At 47.6% G+C, this 20,519-nt stretch overlaps 1 protein-coding gene across 15 annotated transcripts in view; it reads left to right on the forward strand.

Moving 5' to 3' along the window:
- Positions 1 to 20,519, forward strand: part of C2H18orf63 (chromosome 2 C18orf63 homolog) — a 142,654-nt gene that overhangs the window by 38,220 nt on the left and 83,915 nt on the right. For 6 of the 15 annotated variants that reach the window (XM_033934300.1, XM_033934299.1, XM_033934302.1 and 3 more), the window contains 2 exons: positions 7,972 to 8,083; positions 18,489 to 18,530. In XM_033934300.1, coding sequence (XP_033790191.1) covers positions 7,972 to 8,083; positions 18,489 to 18,530 — 154 coding nt within the window. Of the gene's footprint in view, positions 1 to 5,199; positions 5,249 to 7,971; positions 8,084 to 18,488; positions 18,531 to 20,519 lie in introns of all 15 variants that reach the window. The other 9 variants (XM_033934303.1, XM_033934305.1, XM_033934306.1 and 6 more) reach the window with 3 other exon arrangements.

Genomic DNA, 20,519 nt, shown 5'->3' on the forward strand with positions numbered 1-20,519 from the left:
GCCAGCTGATTAACCGTTCCCCTTAACTGTATCCATGACATACTGCAACCCACTCCTGCTTACCTGTATTAGCCTCACTACTAATGGCCTTTTCTACTGTAAAGACCTCCTCCTCTTTTCCCTCTTAGCTAAGCTTGATTTCTTTGTCTTCTATAACCTCCTCTGTAACCTGGTGTCAGGTTCTGTCCTCTATTAGTCACTTCACCTTACCCCCCCCCCCCCAACTGCCTCATGGATGTTCCTTCTGGACCTTTGTGTCTGAGTGAGCTCAGAAACGCTCCATCTTGCCTAAGAAGCACATGTGTTTCTCCATTCTCCCACATACGCGTACACGTGGAGGGGCATAATAAAAAAAAAGTCTAAGTCCCCTTTTGGCCTAAGGCCTTAAACGTTGAAAGTAGAAGCAGGGAAAATGTCCATTATAAAAAAAACGTTCAAAGAGAATACTGAGGTGACTGGGGCCAAGTCAGATCAATCTTGAGCTCACCAAGAGACTCAATAATAATTTCTGTCAGGAACGAAAACTTGAACAGCTGCCATATGGAAGGATCTTCTCCCGAGTCCACGGCCAGGACTCTATCCTGATCCTCAACATAGGAAGCTGAATCTTCCATTAGGGAGGCCTTGCTTTGAGACGGGGAAATAACTTTCATCCCCTAAATCCCTGTCCAACTGAAAATCAGAGTCAGGAAGGAACTCCGCTCTGAAAATTGTTAGAAGCATGCGCCAAGGGTCACTCTTCAGAAGACCTAAATTGCATATTTTGGTATGATTTTGCCTTAAAGAAATTGGCAAAGGGGATCCTGAATTTGGAGCTGGGGTGCCCAAAAGGGACAGGAGGAAAACTGCGTTCACTGTATAAACTTTGAGTGAGTCCACTTAAGCAACAGTGACTTGCAGAAATGACCAGAAGATGTGCAGAAAACCAAGAATCAGAAGAGGGTGGTGGGAAATTTAGCTTATCAGTGGCATGCACCTGTAGCTTGGTAATGGGGCTAGCTAATAATCTTCAACTGGAATCTTTCAAGCTTGGGCAAGGCTTGTGTACATGGGGGGGGGGTGAGTTTTGTTAGAAAATTCCCCGAATTAAGGGTGGTCTACACGCAGGGTTGTGAGTGTGTAGAAAAATTCCCAAAATTGGATGGAACATGGATAATAAAGAAGTAATTACAAGAAAATAGAGTACAAACAAGTAACTAACAGAAAATGTGTCTAGATATAAGTAGTAGGTATGTGGGATGAAGGGCGTGTTAAGGAAATATGAAAAATGTTATAAAAATCTGTAACTGAGAACAGATCCGGAAAAAGCCTTTTTCTTACACTGTTGCGAGACAGCCTTTAACCCTTCTTCATACTGGTTATATGCTGCATGTGTTGCTAATGGACTTAAATAAACTGCCATTTGATTGCAGAACAAAGTATTGAGGAGTTTTTCTTTTTGGTAAGCTCTTGCAGCCAAAGGGATTTTCATCATACACCTTCCAGAGCAGATTAATGAACTCTGGGGTAAAGGCTTTAGTAGGCAACTCTCTTTCCCCTTTAGAAGGGAGGAGATGCCTTGTCTTTGGCTGCAGAGCCTCTACTCCAGTATGGGAAATTTTTGCTCCCCTAACAGGCTCAAAAGCCATGTGCCTTGCCCCAAAGGCTGTGCAGGAGTTAAACCTGAAGTTCCTGCCTCCCTGCTTCGCTCAATGCAGCATGTGGCACAAGGGCGTTCCGCCACCCATCCTTCACAAACAAGGAAGGATATAGAGGTATTAGAGACAGAGGAATCCTTCCTGGCAAATACCGTGTTTCCCTGAAAATAAGACAGTGTCTTATATAAATATTGGGCCCAAAAAACGCACTAGGTCTTATTTTCGGGGTAGGGGTTATTTTTTATCATGTACATGATCATCTCTCCCTTCCTCTCCTTCACCCCAATTCTTTCTCTTTCCTTTCTCTCCCCCACATGTGCAGCATCTTTCTTCCCCTCTCACTCATCCCATTGTGCCTTCCCTCTGCAGCATCTTCCTATCTCTCCCTCTCACACCCTGTGCAGCAGAACCTTTCCCAGCTTCTACCCTTCCCTCCCTCCCATCCCTCATGCAGCAGAACTCTTGCCCAGCATCTATTCTTCCCTCCCTCCATACCTAGTGCAGCAGAACCCTTGACCAGCTTCTATTTTTCCCTCCTATCCCTTGTGCAGCAGAACCCTTGAGCATCCCCCTGCCACGCAGCCGAACCCCTGCTGACTCTCTCTCCCATCCTATCCCATACGAACCCCGCTGACCACGAGCCCTATATACCTCTCTCCAGAGCTGCGTCGGGCTGGCAGCATTCTAAACAGGCTGCTTTGCTGCCTTCTTCCACCAGGAAATTCCCGCTGCTGCATCACTGATGTCATCAGTAATGCGGCACACAGAAGGCCCCTGCGGGAGAAGGCCACCAAGCAGCCTGTTTAGAGTGCTGCCGGCCTGACGCTGCTCTGGAGGGAGGTATATAGGGCTCGCAGTCGGTGGGGTTTGGATGGGAGGGATGATTGGAGGGTCAGCGGGGGTTCAGCTCTGCAGCAGTGGCAGGGGGAAGCACTGCTGCCAGTGAATCCAGGGGCAGGGGTGGGCAACTCCAGTCAGGTTTTCCAGATTTCCCTAATGAATATGCATGAGATCTATTTGCATGCACTGCTTTCAATGCATATTCATTGGGGAAATCCTGAAAACCCAACTGGATTCCGGCCCTCGAGGACCGGAGTTGCCCACCCCTGGACTAGGGCTTATATTAAGACCTACCCCAAAAATCATGCTAGGGCTTATTTACAGGGAAACATGGTAGAAGCAAAACAATTTTTTGGGGAGAAGTTTGAGAACTTAGAAAAAAAATTGGGAAAATCCAAGATGGCCACTGCTGGTGAACTTTAGTGCTAAAAGCAGCATAAAATCACCTCGGATTGTAGGGAAGGAGGACCAAAGCTCTAACTGTAGAAACAGTTAAAAACAGCTTTTGAAGGCAACCCCCCCCCTCAAGAATTTTCCTACAGGCTGTCACAGCTTTACTCACAGACCATGTGCTGGGGAAATGGTGCTGCTGCTGCCTGTTTCAGCTCCTCTCAGATGTAGCTGTTCTAGGAGAGTAGAAGAGGCCCTCTGATTCCAGGTAGCCACTTTGCTGGAATTTTCAAGCTGCCAGTCAGTCCTCCATGGACTGATCCTCAAACCCCCTCCCCCCTCATGAAAAAAGGAAAGCTGCACTCCAGCCCCCTGACCAAGTCAAAGCAAACACCAGGGGAATGGACCCTGAGCTCCACAAATCTTCAGCAGGTTTGCTGAAACAGGTCCCTTAAGGATACACCGGCTAGCAGCAAAGTTAAAATCAGCTTCACTCCACGCAAGCAGAGGAAGACCCTTTTCAAAAGGGATTTCTGATTTCACGAAAAAGACTGCGACTAGAGTGAAAAAAATCACAAAATTATCGCAAAGTAAAAAAAAGAAATAAAATGAGCAGATCAGAAAATACCTTTCATGCTCACCTTCAGAAAGAGAAACTGAAGGGGGCAGCAGACTCCTGGGAGGGAGAAGGTTTCAAAAGCTGTGCTTGACATCTTTCTATAGTATGCTCACAAGAATAGACAGTATACCCTAAGGCACTGGAATTGTTTATTTGGAGATGTTATATAATAATAACCATAATAAATCCAGAGCGAATAATATTGTTTGTATGTCTCTACCTACACCATTAGGAGGAGCTGTGATCATTGTCCTTTAACTTAACAACTAGAAGTCAAGAAGTGTTAGAAGAGGTGCAGAACATCTGCTAGCCCTCTCCAACAGCACATGTGGCCAGAGTGGAGATTTATCCAAGCATATTTTCTAAGCAGAAACATACTAGACCTAGAAGAATGGAGCCTGGCAGAGGAGATCTTAATGTGCATAATGCAGGGATGAGGAAAGCTAGTCATGGATCTCGGGGCAACAGCCAGGAATGTGATAGTTTCCAAATTCTTCTGTCAAAGAAAGGAATGACGATTGGCAGGGATAGACGTACTGGTCCAATGTACATGATTTTGCTGTAGCCCTTGCTTCTCAGAGTCATATAGAAGACTGAATATTCTAGAGACTTATTAGGCTGGTGATTTTCAAGTCAATCAAGAAGACTATGGTACAGAGAGCTGATGATACTAAAAGTGTCTTTTCCCCTGTTTTGGTACATCCCTAGAGTTTAGACCTGCAGAGATGATAAGGAAAGGGGAATTAGATCTTTATCTGCTAATTTTCTTTTCCTGGGTTCCTTCAAATCAGTCCAGAACCCACCTGGGATGCTTGTGGGGAGGTTGCAGGACAGCTTGAGCTTCAAGAGATATTCTTTTTCTTCTCCATCTACTCTACTCATTCATATTTCTCAGTGTTTACTAGTCTGTCTGTTGTTGGCTCAGAAGGGGAAATTCTTTTGTTCCTGCTTTAAGAAATTACTCACTGGTTAGGCTGCATAGGATACTTACAAAGTAATGTCATAAGCTAGTGGTTCCCATTTCCACCTGCTGGCAGGAAAGCATATATCTACCTGCCTGGAGGGACTCGAGGAAAGAAAATTAGCAGATCTAATTTCATTGATATGAGATCTATAAGATGGATTCTTAGCAGTCTTTTATATTTAATAAAGGCTTGGATATGTGCTTTTCTCCGAGGACAAGCAGGCCATCGGTATTCGCATCCGATGAAGTCCAGTGCAAATGCTGCCTAACGTATACAGCTATTAGAAATTTTTTTTTTATTCTTTAATTCTTTATTTGTATTTAAAATTGACATCATAACAAGTCAAACAGGAAAAAATATTGTGTAAATGAAATAGAGAATCAGAATTCTTTAAAGGTAATATCCACAATACAAGATATAGCTAGTCCACTATAATTGGGGAGATAGCTTAAATATAACTGAAACTAAATAAAGGAAATCAATAATAGGAAAAAAAAAAGAGGTATAGGCCTGGCTGTTCTAAAAGTAGCAAATATCCTTGAGCTTTCTTAGAAACATCAAAATTCATGTAGTAGAAGTTGGTTGCTCTCTAGCTGAAACAAATTTAGACAGCTGTTTCAGTTCAAAGAAAGCATATCTATCATTCTTGTAAGTTATCACACACTTGCAGGAGTATCTTAAAACAAAAGTCGCACCCAACTGAAATACCCGGGGTCTCAGTATAAGAAATTGCTTCCTTCTCTTCTAGGTGGATTGAGAAACATCTGGATACATTCTTATGGTATTCATCAGGAAAGGTATGTCTTTATACTTGAAAAACATCTTACGCATCCATTCCCTATCAGAGTCAATAGCAAACTGCACAATCAATGTAGCTGACTCCTGAGCCTCAGAGTCCGACCTCTCAAGAAAATTTGTAAAGTCCAAACTATCAGCAGAAACGTTCTGCTGGTCAGGTTTTTAAGTTGTATTTTTCGTTGGAAGGTAATAAATCTTTGATAGAGGTGGGTATGAGGTCTCGGGGACTTTCAGAATTTCACTCATATATCTCTTAAGCATCACTAAGGGCGGTATAAGATGAACTTTAGGAAAATTAATAATCCGGAGATTACATCTCCTGATTGAATTTTCCAACATTTCTTGTTTAAAGTACAAACTAGCACTGTCCTTTGTCCAAGTTAGAGCTTGTGCTTCCAGTGATTTTATCTTAGTCTCAAAGTCATTAGTTTTATACTCTAAACTTGTTACCTTAGTCTTCAGATCCAGATTTTCTGAAAGTACCATAGTGCATTTAGTGGATAGTTGCTGGATTTGGTTCCCAAGAGGAGTCTGGATTCCATCGTGAAAATCTTGGGTCTCTGTAAGGGAGGGACTTCTGCTCCGATAATCCCTGCAGCTCCCTGTATATTTGAACCACCTCAGCTAATGAAAGATCCCCTTGATTTTGCTGCCTTCTCAATGCCTGCTGGAGAGATGAATTTCCATCCTCTTGCCCCCTACCGGAGCCAGTCCTCCCACTCCATGGGTCCAGCAAGTAGGATTCCTGGGCCGGCACATCCAAAAAGGACTTCCTTGTCGCTCCAGGACAGCTAGGCGGACTGCGCTTTTCAGAGGATAGTGTGACGCCCTCTAAGGTGAAGTCTTGTGCCTCAGTTCGCACGGGTTCACCAGCAGAGGAAACCTCCGAATCTGCAGTTACAGAAGGCATCCATCGGGCCTGAGAAGAAACCAGTTTCATCCGGGAGGACCCGGAACTTGGACTTCCTTTTTATCATCTGGTGCTCGAAAAACTTGCAAACAGGTACGGTGGTATCTTCAGGGAAGCTTCAGGCCGCCATCTTACTTTCGGTCCGCCCCAGCTATTAGAAAATTCAAACTGCGTCTCACCATGCATGCATGGGTATCTTCCTGTCTGATGCGTGAGTGCATGTTGCTCACTGTTTTTTTCCATGGAGCTTGAGAGGTCATGTCTTTGTGGCCTTTCTTCAGTGCTTTTCACAGATACTTTTTTAGTGCCTTCTTTAGCAGGTTTACTTCTTACTACTTCATCATTTTCTTTAAAAATTTATATTTAGTACTCTCCCCTTTTTTTCTTAGGTTTTCTACTTTTCAAAATTTTCCTTTTTCATTTGGCTCTTTAAATTCATTTTGCATCCCAACTTCTAGTCCCTGGACCTCATCGACTCACCTGTAGCAGGTGTTCTCTAAGAACAGCAGACCAAGTATTCTTACATACCCTCCCACCTCCCCTAGGAGTTGTATTCCCTCAGCTATGTTATCCTACTGAGGAACCTGTGCTCATGTGTCGAATAGGAAAACACCCCCACATGAATGGTGGAATGCTGATATAATTTTCGAATAGCTGTATATGCTAGGCAGCAACTGCACTGGGCTCTGTCAGATGACATCACCCAGATACGAGAATACTGTCCTCTGAGAACACCTGCTACAGGTGAGTAACTTTGCTATTCTGTAGTATGGAAATTGTTCAATGAATTTTTACACAATGAGATTTTGAATTAGGAAGTTGTTTCAATCAATTTTGCTGGTATCTAAGACCAAATATTTAATTAGTGGAGCATTTCATGGCCAAGAATGTTGTATATTACCACTTAGATTTAAGTGTATGGTGGGGTTGGGATGGGGTCCACTAGACAAATGGTTCCCAACACTGTCCTGGAGGACCACCAGCCAGTCGGGTTTTTGGGATAGCCCTAATGAATATGCATGGGAAAGATTTAAATATAATGAAGAATGAAAGTCATGCAAATCTGCTTCATGCATATTCATTAGGGTATCCTGAAAACCCGACTGGCTGGTGGTCCTCCAGGACAGCGTTGAGAACCATTGCACTGGACCATCTGAGAGAGTTTTATTTTAATATCAGGGGAAGGGGATGGTCAGGAAGGGATACTAGACTACCAAGGCAAATTGTATATTTTTTTCATATCCAGAGGAGAGGGAGCTGGGTCAGGAGGGGACGTACTGCAGAAAGCAATCCAGGGCAGGGAGGCTGGGTTGGAGTGAGTGAAAGGGGTGTCATCAGACATCCCTCCTCTCAACCATCCCGTCTGTTTCCTAGACCTGGTGCAAAGTTTTTCACGCCCAATGCACAAGAAAAACCTTTTTTTATTACATAGCTGCAAGATACTTAATGACTGCATTAATATGAACTTAAATGTAATGTGCAGTAAGGGTTTCCATGCAATTTAACACCTGCACCCTTCCTGTAATTCTGACCTGTGGTGAAACTGTAATGCCAACATTAACCACATGGGCATTGGGCTCCTGAGTAATAAGGAGGGAAATAGAAGAGAGAACTACTCAAGACTTTTTTTTTTCTGAGATATGTAGGGGATGTTTTATAAATTCTCCCGCACCACTTTTTCGTTTCTTGTAATCTAGCACAAGAATTGCTCTACTATTGGGTGAATGTCCATATGGAAACTAGAATTAAAATCTTAGCAATTGGGATTAAAATAATTTTTTTTCACTATACTATTGGTTGGTGTTTTGTTAGATGGAAGTTCCACAACGAGTGACCCCAGCTATGCTTCAGACTTGCCTCTCATATACACTTACAGCCAAACTTGCTCCCAGCTGGAATAAAGCAGGTCATTTGTTAGTCCAAGGTAATTTACAAAAGTGAATCTGTCATTCTTCTGATTTAGTATTTGTATGCCTATTTATTTCAGTATGTTATTTACTATGGTACTTATTTTCACAGCATATGGATTTCCATGTGCTTGAAACGTCCAAATCCCCATTTTGCAAAGGCAGGTGTAAACCCTTTTTCTTACCCAGCTGCTAGGAAGGAGCCACACAAAGTATAGGGAAGAGGGCACCACTGCAAAAGCTGGCTCAAGGTGCCAGTAGGCAATGACCAGGACCAGCATCAAGCTGGCAAGCCTTCGCAAACACTCCACACAGTCTCCCTCTCTTTGAAATGAAGCAGACCACCCCAGTAGTTACGAAAAATCAAACTATATGTACCTTCTTTATCCTGACTCTTTTAGAAGGAAAAATCTCCTAACAAAAGGATACTCCGTTTTGGCTGGATTGAGATTTCTTGAGGAGATTTGTGCAAAGACAATTCTCCCGCTCAAAGCATGAGCTCCAGACTCTGTCCCTTCTACCTTGCTGTGCCATTTGCTTGGAACAAGCTGCCCGAAGCCATATGGTGGGCTCATTCTCTAGCAGTGTTCAAAACTGATTTAAAAGCTCACCTCCTCAAGAGTGCTTTCGACTCCTAACTCCTCTCACCTTGGGTTCTGCATCCCCAATCCTGTATGTCATGTCTGTCTGTCCAAGTTAGATTGTAAGCTGTTCCAAGCAGAGATAGTATATAAATGTTAAAATATACATCACTTTGTGCTCCTTTCAGCGCTATATAAGTGATAAGTAATAGTAGTAGCTTAAGAGCCCCTCTGATGATGATACTCATTTGTTTCTTTGAATCCACCATTCAGAGAGATACAAGTACTGCCTGGGTTTCATTCACTATGTTTTACAGAAGTTGCTGGAACCCAAAAGGCTGGGTTTCCAACTGCCTTCTGAACTCTGTTTACCCTGCCATAACAGTGCAGATCAAATTTTATCCCAGGACAAGCAGGCATGATATTCTCACATGTGGGTGACGTCATCTACGGAGCCCCAGCGCGGACAGCTTTTCAAGCAAACTTGCTAGAAGTTTCAAGTTTGCACACTGCACCACGCATGTGCATGCCTTCTCGCCCACTAGAGGGCGCATCCCACCTCGTGGTCCTCAGTTCAATTTTTTCCGCGGAGCCAGAAAGCCCTGTGGATCTGAGCTCCAGTGTATTGCCTTCTAGCTGCCGCGTTTCGTTGTTCTTTTATTTGAATAAGTTCGCGGTGCTGCTTTTTTGTCTTTTCGTTTCTTTTCTTTTCAAAAAAAAAAAAAAAAAAATATTTTATTTTTCGTTGGGCTCCGGGGGCTCCCGGAAGCCGTGGCCGCGGGACGTCGGTCGTTCCCGGCCTTCTTCTTCTTCTTCGTTGATGTCCCGTCCTGTTACGGGATTTAAAAAGTGCAGCCGGTGTGAGAGGTTACTTTCCATCACTGACCCTCACCGGTGGTGCATTGTCTGTCTTGGGCCGGATCATCCGACAGCGTCGTGTGATCGCTGTGCTACTTTCCAAAACAGAGCCCTCCGTCGCCGTAAGGCCAGAATGGCGGAATTGTTCGCCGTCGACACGCCGCCTAAGGCCTCGACGTCGGCCCCGGCCTTGACCTCGGCCTCGGCGTCCTCGGGGGCCTCGGCTTCGCCTCGGCCCTCGTCTTCGAAGGCGTCTACAGGGAAGCCGGCTTCGGGTAAGTCCTCTGTTCCATCCCCTTCAGCAAAGAAGCCATCTTCTACTCAGGCTAAGGCGGGTGGGTCGACCCCGGCCCCGCCTCGGACCTCGACTTCGCACACCCCGAGGGAATACTCGAGACCGAGGTCGCCCTCCAGGGAGTGTGCTCCGGACTCGGAACTCCCCACCTTCGTGGGGATTCCGGCCTTCCAGGAACTCCTTCGAGCCCTGATTTCATCGGAGCTGACGGGGGCCCTGGAAGTGTTGCAGCGGGCTGCGGTTCCGGCGGCCTCGACCTCGGCCGGGGCGCCTTCGGTCTCGGAGGCTCCGGCCTCGGCTCCCTCGACCTCGGGAGCCCCGGCCTCGGTGACCTCGGTCTCGGGTACTGTGGCCCCCTTAACCTCGGTCTCGGCCCCGCCCATGACCTCGACCTCGGGGGGGCCGCCTGAGCGGAGTGTGAGGCCCAAGGAAAAGTTGCGCAGAGTGCGCCGTCTTTCCTCCTCTTCCTCGGGGTCTTCCCGGGACGCCTCGCCCTCGACGCGACCTCGGACGAGGCGCCGATCGAGGAAGTCTAAGCGGCCGCGAGGCTCGCCTCGGCACGATCGTTCCTCGCCGCTCGGGGGCGAGGCGCTGCAGGTGTCGGAGTTGCGCCTCGACAACCCGAGGCTCCTCCGATCACCTCATGGGAAGTCTTCCCGTGCCGCCTCGCCGAGGAAGTGGGAGAGTGTCCCCCGGACCCCGGGGTCCTCACCCAAGGGTTCTGCGAGGCGGAGAATTTCTCCTTCCCCCTCGAGGGCCTTGGAGAGGGGATCCTGGGACTCGGGGTCAGTTAGGGATCCTCATTATTCCCATGAGGCCTCTCCCCTCTCCTCGGTGGGGCGGTCGAGAACCCCGTCTCCCCCGGCCAGGCCGTCCTCATTTTCCTCCTTTGTTCAGGACATGGCCCGAGCCCTGGGGTTAGACCTGATGGTCGGTTCTCAATACTCCAAAGAATTTTTGGAGGAACAGGACCTTCCCACTCCTCCTCGAGAGGTGCCTAGGCTCCCCCTCAACGGAGTCCTTCTGCAGACCTGGTTGAAGAACTTGTCAAACCCTCTTACAGTCACATCTGTGCCTTCAAAAATGGAAGCGAAATATAGGACGGTGCCCCCTAAAGGGTTCGAAAAGGCGCAGCTCTCCCACCAGTCTCTTCTGGTGGAGTCTGCCCTTAAGAAATCACAGCCCTCACGGGTTTCTGCGGCGGTTCCACCCGGCAGGGAGGGGCGGACCCTGGACAAGTTTGGCCGTCGCCTCTATTCGAATTCCCTGATGGCCACCAGGGTTCTAAATTACGCCTTCACCTTTTCCTCCTATTTGCGTGGCATGGTGAAGGACCTTCCTCAATATCGAGACTCGTTACCGGACTCCCAGAGAGCAGGATTCGATAAGTTTATGTCCAACCTGTCTCAATTGCGGTTGTACCTATTTCATGCGGTGTATGACGCATTTGAGCTGGTTTCGAGGGTGTCGGCCTTCGCAGTGGCCATGCGCCGCTTGGCCTGGCTTCGCACCCTCGACATGGACCCAAACCTGCAGGAACGTCTTGCAGATTTGCCTTGTGTGGGGTCCGAGTTATTTGACGAGTCCTTAGATGCGGCGACCAAGCGGTTGTCAGAGCAGGAGCGCTCGTTAGCATCCCTGGTCCGCCCCAAACCTAGGCCCCCGCCGCAGAAACCTTTCCGGCCTCCGCCGCGCCGATATCCTCAGAAGTCGAGCCCGGCTTTCTCAAGGCCACCTCCGAGATGTCCGTCTCAGCGAGGCAGAGGGGGACAAACCCAAGCCCCGGCGCAGGGTCCTTCTAAGCCCGCGCCTTCCTTTTGACGGGCTGAGCGGACGGGGCGGGTTCCCCTCCGCGATATCACAGGAACCCCTTCCTATCGGGGGGCGTCTTCGGTTCTTCCGGGTGGCATGGGCCGAGATAACCTCAGACGCTTGGGTGCTCCGGACCGTCTCCGAGGGCTACTCGCTCAACTTTGTATCCTCGCCACCGGACCATACTCCAAATCTGGCCTCTTGCAACCGATCGCAGCTGCCGACCCTTCTGGCCGAGGCCAGGGCCCTATTGGTGCTTCGGGCGGTCGAACCGGTCCCCCAGGACCAGCGGGGTACGGGGTTTTACTCCCGTTACTTTTTGGTTCCAAAAAAGACCGGGGACCTGCGCCCCATACTGGACCTCAGGAAGCTCAACAAATTCCTGGTCCGGGAGAAGTTTCGAATGCTGTCTCTCCCGGTCTTGTATCCTCTTTTGGAGGAGGGGGACTGGTTGTGCTCCCTCGACTTGAAGGAAGCATACACCCATGTTCCGGTGCATCCCGCCTTCCGAAGATTTTTACGATTCCAGGTGGGGGATTTGCACCTCCAGTACAGGGTCCTGCCCTTCGGCCTGGCTTCATCTCCACGAGTCTTCACGAAGTGCATGGTGGTGGTTGCGGCAGCCCTGAGGTCTCGTGGGCTTCATGTGTTCCCTTACCTGGACGATTGGCTTATCAAAGCCCCGACCAGGGAGGGGGTTATCTCAGCGACCCGACGGTCTATTGCCTTCCTGCAGAGCCTCGGGTTCGAGATAAACTTTCCAAAATCTCAGTTGTGCCCGGCTCAGTCTCTTCAATTTATAGGCGCGGTGCTGGACACGGTGCGCCTGCGCTCCTATCTCCCGCCCCAGCGGTTGGAAGCCTTGGTCCGGATGGGCCGTCAGGTTTCTCAACTATCGGTGGTGTCGGCCCACCGCATGATGATACTGCTCGGGCATATGGCGTCGACGGTCCACATCGCTCCGTTTGCCAGGCTGCATCTGAGGATCCCACAATGGACCCTCGCTTTCCAGTGGCGTCAGGAGTGCGATCCAGTATCTCGCCTCATTGCGGTGACTCCGCTTTTGCGGAAATCGCTGCGTTGGTGGACAAACTCTTCACATCTGTCCAAGGGTTTACTGTTTCTCACCCCTCAGTTTCGCAAGGTTCTGACCACAGACTCCTCGGAGTACGCTTGGGGAGCCCACATCGACGGTCTTCGCACGCAGGGCCTGTGGTCTGCCGAGGACCGTCGGTGTCACATCAACGTGCTAGAGCTTCGAGCCATCTTTCTAGCACTCCGAGCATTCGTTCACATAGTGCGGAATCAGGTTGTCCTCGTCCGCACGGACAATCAAGTGGCAATGTACTATGTGAACAAGCAGGGTGGAACGGGCTCTTGGCCCCTCTGCTCGGAGGCTCTTCGCCTTTGGGAGTGGGCGGTCTCCCGGAACATCTTCCTTCGGGCGGTCTACATCCAAGGAGAACTGAATTGTCTGGCAGACAAACTCAGTCGACTTCTGCAACCGCACGAGTGGACTCTACACTCCGCAGTTCTGCGCGAGGTTTTCACTCGCTGGGGAACGCCGCAGGTGGATCTGTTTGCCTCACCGGAGACCCACAAACTGCCCCTGTATTGTTCTCGGATGTACTCGCGGGACCGTCTGGAGGCCGATGTCTTTCTTCTCGATTGGGAGGGGAGGTTCCTGTATGCGTTCCCTCCTTTTCCTCTGATCATGCGAACGTTAGTACATCTGAAATCGTCCACGGCCACGATGATTCTCATTGCACCTCGGTGGCCGCGTCAGCACTGGTTCTCCCTACTGCTTCAGCTCAGTGTCAGGGAGCCTCTTCTTCTGCCTGTGTTTCCTTCTCTGCTGTCACAGAGTCAAGGATCCATGTTACATCCCAATCTGCAGTCATTACACCTGACAGCCTGGTTTCTTGCTCCCTAACTGCGCCTGATCTGTCTCAATCGGTGAGGGAGGTATTGGAAGCCTCACGCAAGATTTCGACGAGGCTTTGTTATTCGCAGAAATGGACCAGGTTCTCTACCTGGTGTTCGTCTTTTCACCTGGACCCGGTGTCGGTTCCGGTGTCCTCGGTTTTGGACTATTTATTCCACCTGTCGCACTCTGGCCTGAAAACCACTTCGGTGCGTGTTCATCTTAGTGCTATTTCTGCCTTCCATCAACATCTGGATGGCCGCCCTCTGTCTCTCCATCCTTTGGTGACACGCTTCATGAAAGGGTTACTCAGGGTTTGTCCCCCTCTTAAGCCTCCTTCAGTCGTGTGGAATTTGAATGTGGTTTTGGCTCAACTGATGAAACCTCCTTTTGAGCCACTCAACAAGTCTCTCTTGAAATTTCTGACTTGGAAGGTGGTGTTTCTGATTGCCCTCACCTCCGCTAGGCGGATTGGGGAGTTGCAAGCCTTGGTTGCGGACCCTCCTTTCACTGTCTTCCATCATGACAAGGTGGTTCTCCGCACCCATCCGAAGTTTGTACCTAAAGTTGTTTCTGATTTCCACCTCAATCAGTCCATTGTCCTTCCTGTGTTCTTTCCTAAGCCCCACTCCCATCCTGGCGAGACGGCGCTTCACACGCTTGACTGTAAGAGGGCGTTGGCATATTACCTTCAACGCACCAGGTCTCATCGGAAGGTTCCTCAATTGTTTTTGTCCTTCGATCCCAATCGATTAGGGCATCCGGTTTCCAAGCGCACTCTGTCTAACTGGTTGGCTGCTTGCATTTCCTTTTGCTATGCTCAGGCTGGACTCCCGCCCCCGGGTCGAGTCACGGGGCATAAGGTCCGAGCGATGGCAGCTTCAGTGGCTTTCCTCCGATCCACTCCTATGGAGGACATATGTAAGGCTGCCACTTGGTCTTCGGTTCATACGTTCACCTCTCATTACTGTCTGGACACTTTATCCAGGAGTGACGGCCGGTTTGGCCAGTCAGTTTTACAAAATCTGTTTTCCTAAATTGCCATCCTCCCACCTGCCCTTTTTTTTTAGTTGGCTTGGAGGTCACCCACATGTGAGAATATCATGCCTGCTTGTCCTGGGATAAAGCACAGTTACTTACCGTAACAGGTGTTATCCAGGGACAGCAGGCATATATTCTCACAACCCGCCCGCCTCCCCGGGGATGGCTTCTATGCTAGTAATGGAACTGAGGACCACGAGGTGGGATGCGCCCTCTAGTGGGCGAGAAGGCATGCACATGCGTGGTGCAGTGTGCAAACTTGAAACTTCTAGCAAGTTTGCTTGAAAAGCTGTCCGCGCTGGGGCTCCGTAGATGACGTCACCCACATGTGAGAATATATGCCTGCTGTCCCTGGATAACACCTGTTACGGTAAGTAACTGTGCTTTATATACCAACCACCTTTGGCAGCCCTAAGCCTAGGAACTAGTGCTGCCCGATTTTCGATTCAAATTGATTCACTTTGGGAGAATTGATTTGAATCAATTTGATTTAAAAAAAAAAAAAATCGGTCTGGCCAATTCGGTGACCAACCCGCCTCCCCGTGCCTTCCTAAAGCAGGAGCAGCAGTGCTGCCTCTTGCTGGCCTGCCGCTGCCACTCCTCCTTTAGGGGGCTAGGGGGGAGGGTCAGTTGGGAAGAGCTGCAGAAATCCTGGTTTTACCTTGTTCCGTGCTTTGGCACTCTTTGCTGCATCTTCTGGCTTCCCCCCTGGCCTTCCGCTCTTACCGCTAGAGCACCTGCGATCCTCTCTGCAGGCTTCGGTAAAAGCAGGAGGCCCGGGGAAGCTGGAGGACCTGCAAAGAAGGGGGAAAACATACAGGCCTTTGGGGGGTCGGGCCAGACCTTCAGCAGGGGCAGGCCTTCGGGGGAGTAGGGCCCTGGTCTAGAAGTACACGGAGGGAGGGAAGGGAGATGGGGTATTGCTGGACAGGGGGAGCACAGAAGGGAAGGAGTACTTCTGGACAGGGGAAGCAGGAAAGGGGTACTGCTGGACAGGGGGAGCAGGGAAGGGAGAAGGGGTACTGCTGGACAAGGGGGAGGTAAAAGGAAGGAAGATGAGGTGCCATTTGACCTGGCAGAAAGGGAGGGAAAGGACAAGTGCTACACACTGAAGAGAGGGTGAGATGGTGCATGGGGGAGAGAGCATGTTGGGTAGGGGGGTGGGAAGGAGGGTTGCCACTTGAGGGAAGAGGCAAGGACAGAGAGAGAAAGCGTGCAGGAGGCAGAAAGTATTGGACTCATGGAGAGGGCAAATGGATGGGGAGGCAGAAAGGAGGGAAAGAGAAATGTTACACTGGAGATGGAGGGAGAGATGCTGGATGAAAGGGTAGTTGAGAAAAGGAGAGATGGTAGATCTGGGTATGGTGGGGTCCATCGCTGCAACTGCATGGATGGAGATGAAAAAAGGGAAAATGCCAGACCTCTGGGGAAGGGAAACGGAAGGGAAGGACAGAGATGTTAAATGGATGGTTAGCACGGAGAAAGAAGAAAGAAGGAGACCCTGGCAAGCGAGTTATCAGAAGACAACCAGAGCCTGTGACCAACAAGATTTGAATAATGACCAGACAACAAAAGGTAGAAAAAATAATTTTATTTTCTTTTTTTTATTACAATATGTCAGATTTGAAATGTGTATCCTTCCAGAGCTGGTGTTAAACCGCAAACATAAGCTAGGATTTAACAGAGAGAGGAAAAGTCTTTTTTGTTTTATTTTGTTTACACCACAGCGCCAGTGTGGGTAGGAGAGGGCAAAGGGGGTGAAGAGGCTATAAAATAAACCCACCAGGATGTTTGAAAAAAACAACCACTTTGCCAGGAAAATCGAATTGAAAAATCGATTCAATAGGCTGAATCGAATCAAATGAAATCAAATCAAATTTTTTTTCCTGAATCGGGCAGCACTACTAGGGACTGCTATCATCAATTATAATTCCCCAAATCATAGATAGGGGAGACTCGTGCCCCAGTACTCCTAGCAATGTGGAGCATGAAGGCTACCCCTGATTACACAAAAAAAGGGCGTTCAACACTGCAGTACGTCTAAATAGCAAGGGGACATGTAGTGGGACATATTTTGGGCAGGACTAGGGAGACCCCAAAATCTGGATGTTCAACAGTGATTACCGAAGAGGAAGAAACGTCAAAGCTAAAATGAAGGATGTCCTAAATTAAACCTGCTTCAGTTAACATCTAGGATTAAAAAAAACAGACTTCAGAATATGGAAAATGTACAAAGAATTCATATCAGCTTGTCTGAAAAATCCATTGTGTTTTCATGCAAGGTCAATAAAAAAAAAATAAACAGGTAAACCAGTCAACATACTGATTATGGTGTATAAAAGAGTGATGTTTGACCAAAACTTTTTAAACATTTGTTAATGTGTGGGTAATGCCAGAAAGTGAAAACTGTATTAGAATTGTCTTAATATTTTGTATTGGTTCTACAACACATATTTTTGGATAGATAACACTATATTCACTATTTGTCTTAGTATGAGAACCTCAAATTCTTTAGATATTTGCCTTTGTTACTACTGAAATAATTAAATAACATGTCCCAGGTAGATATAATGTCTTGTCTTTCTCTTTTTATTCCCCCACCTAGCAAGCAATCTTACTAGTTGTTGGGGAAATGCATATTAAAAAGACCAACGTTTACACATTTGAACCAATATGTATTGGAAACCCCCAAACTTTAAATGCAAACTTTAAAATTACTCCCTAAAGCAGTGGTCTCAAACTCAAACCCTTTGCAGGGCCACATTTTGGATTTGTAGGTACTTGGAGGGCCTCAGAAAAAATAGTTAATGTCTTATTAAAGAAATGACCCTTTCTGGATGACTTGGTTGGGCGACGGGTGCCTCGGGAATATGGCTTGTTGCTGCTAGGGGACCAAAGGGAGCTCCTTCAGAGGGGGTTTGCTTTCCCACACAGGAACTTTCTCTACACCGCGGTATTGTTTATGAAAAAACTTTTGTTACAACATTGGGTGAGCCCGACGCCTGCATCCTTTCCGCAGTGGATACAAAAGATGAAAGAGATTACCTCCTTTGAGATACATACATACCATTCTGCTATATCTACCGATAAACGTCTTTGTTTCTCTGTGGAGGGCATTCCGAACCGCAGCCGAGGTGGATGTGTCTGCTACCTCGCCCCGAATCTGTTCTGAAGGATCTCGTGGGCTCGCAGATGCCTATATGCTCTCTCTCAGGCCAGTATGATTGGGGTGTGTATGGGTGGTGAGTATGTGGGGGTTTGAATGGGGTTTGGCTGGTGTGGTTAGTATGGTGTGTATTGCTGGAAAGTATGCATTGGACTGGTGGTGGGCGTGCATGGGACGAGGAGTCCATTCATCCTAAAAGGTTAAGGCAGCCTTGATTTGTTTCCCGGAGGGTGCCTTCTAAACGCCTCAGTTATGTACCCATATGGAGGGGGGTCACACTAAGTTTGCTAACAACATTGATATTGTATGTCTGTACTGTACGCACATAGCATTTATTTGTTGGTGTTTTACTTCTGTCCTTTCATGGTTGAGCTTTACTGTTGCCCTCCCAGGTCAGCTTGTTTTGTTCTTCATTACTATTGTGTTGTAGCCTCTGTTTTCTTGTTATTGTGCTGGCTGCTTTCTCAATAAAAATTATTTTAAAAAGACAATTTTACATGAGGTAAAACTCTATATAGTTTATAAATCTTTCCTTTTGGCTAAGTCTTAATAATATTATAATTTATAGCTAAAGAGACATATGATCAAGAAACTGTTTTATTTTACTTTTGTGATTATGATAAACATACTGAGAGCCTCAAAATAGTACCTTGTGGGCCGCATGTGGCCCCCGGGCCGCGAGTTTGAGACCACTGCCCTAAAGGGATTTGGAAAACAACCAAATCACTGTTTTGTTTCCGTTTAGGACAAGATTTTCTGTCACAAATTGGCAAGCAGTGTGCTGTTGGTAAGTAGAATAACACTTCCCACTTTCAAAGGTAAAATATTTTGTCCTCTTTAGTAAGGGAAATGAAGCCAATAGTTACACTTTGAAGAGAAAGCTACGGTTGTGGACCCTCTTAGAGGAATCCAGTCAGCATTCTGCTTTTTCCCTATGCATCATGATATTTGGGATGTAGTGCACACTCAGTGGAGAGTTGAGACGTGCCTTTTTGCTTGGCGTGGTCCATGGCCAGACTCTTCCCCATTCGTGATGGGGATAAAGATACCTTCAAGTCTCCTGTGGTCAATGTGGTGGTCTCTGCTATTGTACGCAAACATACTCTGCAGGTGAAAGATGGTTCAGCCCTGAGAGACCCTCAGGCCCATAAAATGGAGGCTCTGCTTAAATTAAGTTTTGATGTAGCTGCCCTGGCTGTCCAGGCGGTGATTTTGGGCAATCTGGTAGCCCAGGCTTGTTTCTGGTGGTCTAAGAGAGTCTTTGACCGTTAGTCAGCTGACTGGTCCTCAGTGGATCAGGAAGTAGCTAAGATTGAGCTGGGAGCTTCTTATCTATCTGATGCCATGTATGATCTGTGGCATGCTTCAGCCATGTCCATGGCTCTCGGTGTAGTGGCCTGCCGTACCCTGTGGTTTTGGGGGTGGTCGGCAGATGCAGAATCTAAGGCTAAGCTCAGTAAGTTTCCCTTTCAGGACTCCTTTCACTTTGGAGAGGAGTTAGATAAGCTGGTTCAGACCTTGAGTGACTCAGTAAGATGCCTCGGTTACCAGAGGAGCAACCTCGCCAGGCTTCATGAGGTGGTTCTGCCTGGGGACGTTTGGGTGACTTTTGGGTACCGCCCTGGCCAGAGTGCAGCCTCTTTTCCTTTCAGAGGATGTTTCTTCCAACACATGCAGTCCTTTCAGAGGGGCCCACTGGGGGGAAATGCAGCTCCTACGGAGGCTCTGAAAAGATTAGTTTCCATATTAATATATTTAAATATCTGTATCATATCCCCTCTATACCTCCTTTTCTCTAGGATATATATATATTGAGGTCAACAAGTCTCTTCTCATAGGTTTCTTATTAATAAACATTTTGTAACCTGCGTTAGAACATTAATGCATGGAAGTTGATTATACACATGTTAATTTTTAGGTTATAGTGGGCTCCTTTTACAAAGGTGCGCTAGCGGTTTTAGTGCGTGCGCGCTAGCCGCTACTGCCTCCTTATAAGCAGGTGGTAATTTTTTGGCTAGCGCACACTAATCTTGTGCGTGCGCTAAAAACGCTAGCGCACCTTTGTAAAAGGAGCCCTGTGTGTTAAATCAATTTTGCTTTCACTAAATTTTTTAAGATACCTTAAATGAATTGAATGCATATTAATGAATATGCATCCCTAAAGAAATGCTTAAGAGGCAATTCTATAACTTGGTGCCTCAATGTAGGTGCTACAATGGAGCGCACTTAGCACCAGTTCTTTAACTTTACTTAGGGCCTGTTTTACAAAGCTACGCTAGCGGCTGCAGCACAGTAACGGCCCCAAAGCCCATACAGATTTAAAGGGCTTCGGGGCTGTTGCCTTGCGGCAGCCGCTAGCACAGCTTTGTAAAACAGACCCTTAGTCATGCCTAAGTCATTATAGTGATTAGATTTTAAGTTCTACTGAGCAGGGACTGTCTCTTAAATGTTTAATGTACATCTATGTATATCTAATGGCATTATAGAAATAAGTAGTACACTCCCCTCTCCCGATTCGCGGTTTTAGGACTCGCAATTTCGATTATTTGCGATTTCCTAAAATTGGAATCACCTCCCTCCCGCCTCCTGGACCGCCCCGGACCTTACCTGGTGGTCTGGACCGCCCCGGACCTTACCTGGTGGTCTAGCGGTCTTTCGTGGCAGGAGCGACCTTCTTACGCTCCTGCCCCATGCAGATCATTCCCATCATAGTCTCTTGAGACTATAGGAACTCACGGCAGCCATTTTGGATGAATGATCTGCATGGGGCAGGAGC

This window comes from Geotrypetes seraphini, chromosome 2 (genome assembly GCF_902459505.1).
Source record: "Geotrypetes seraphini chromosome 2, aGeoSer1.1, whole genome shotgun sequence".
NCBI classification, from domain to species: domain Eukaryota; kingdom Metazoa; phylum Chordata; class Amphibia; order Gymnophiona; family Dermophiidae; genus Geotrypetes; species Geotrypetes seraphini.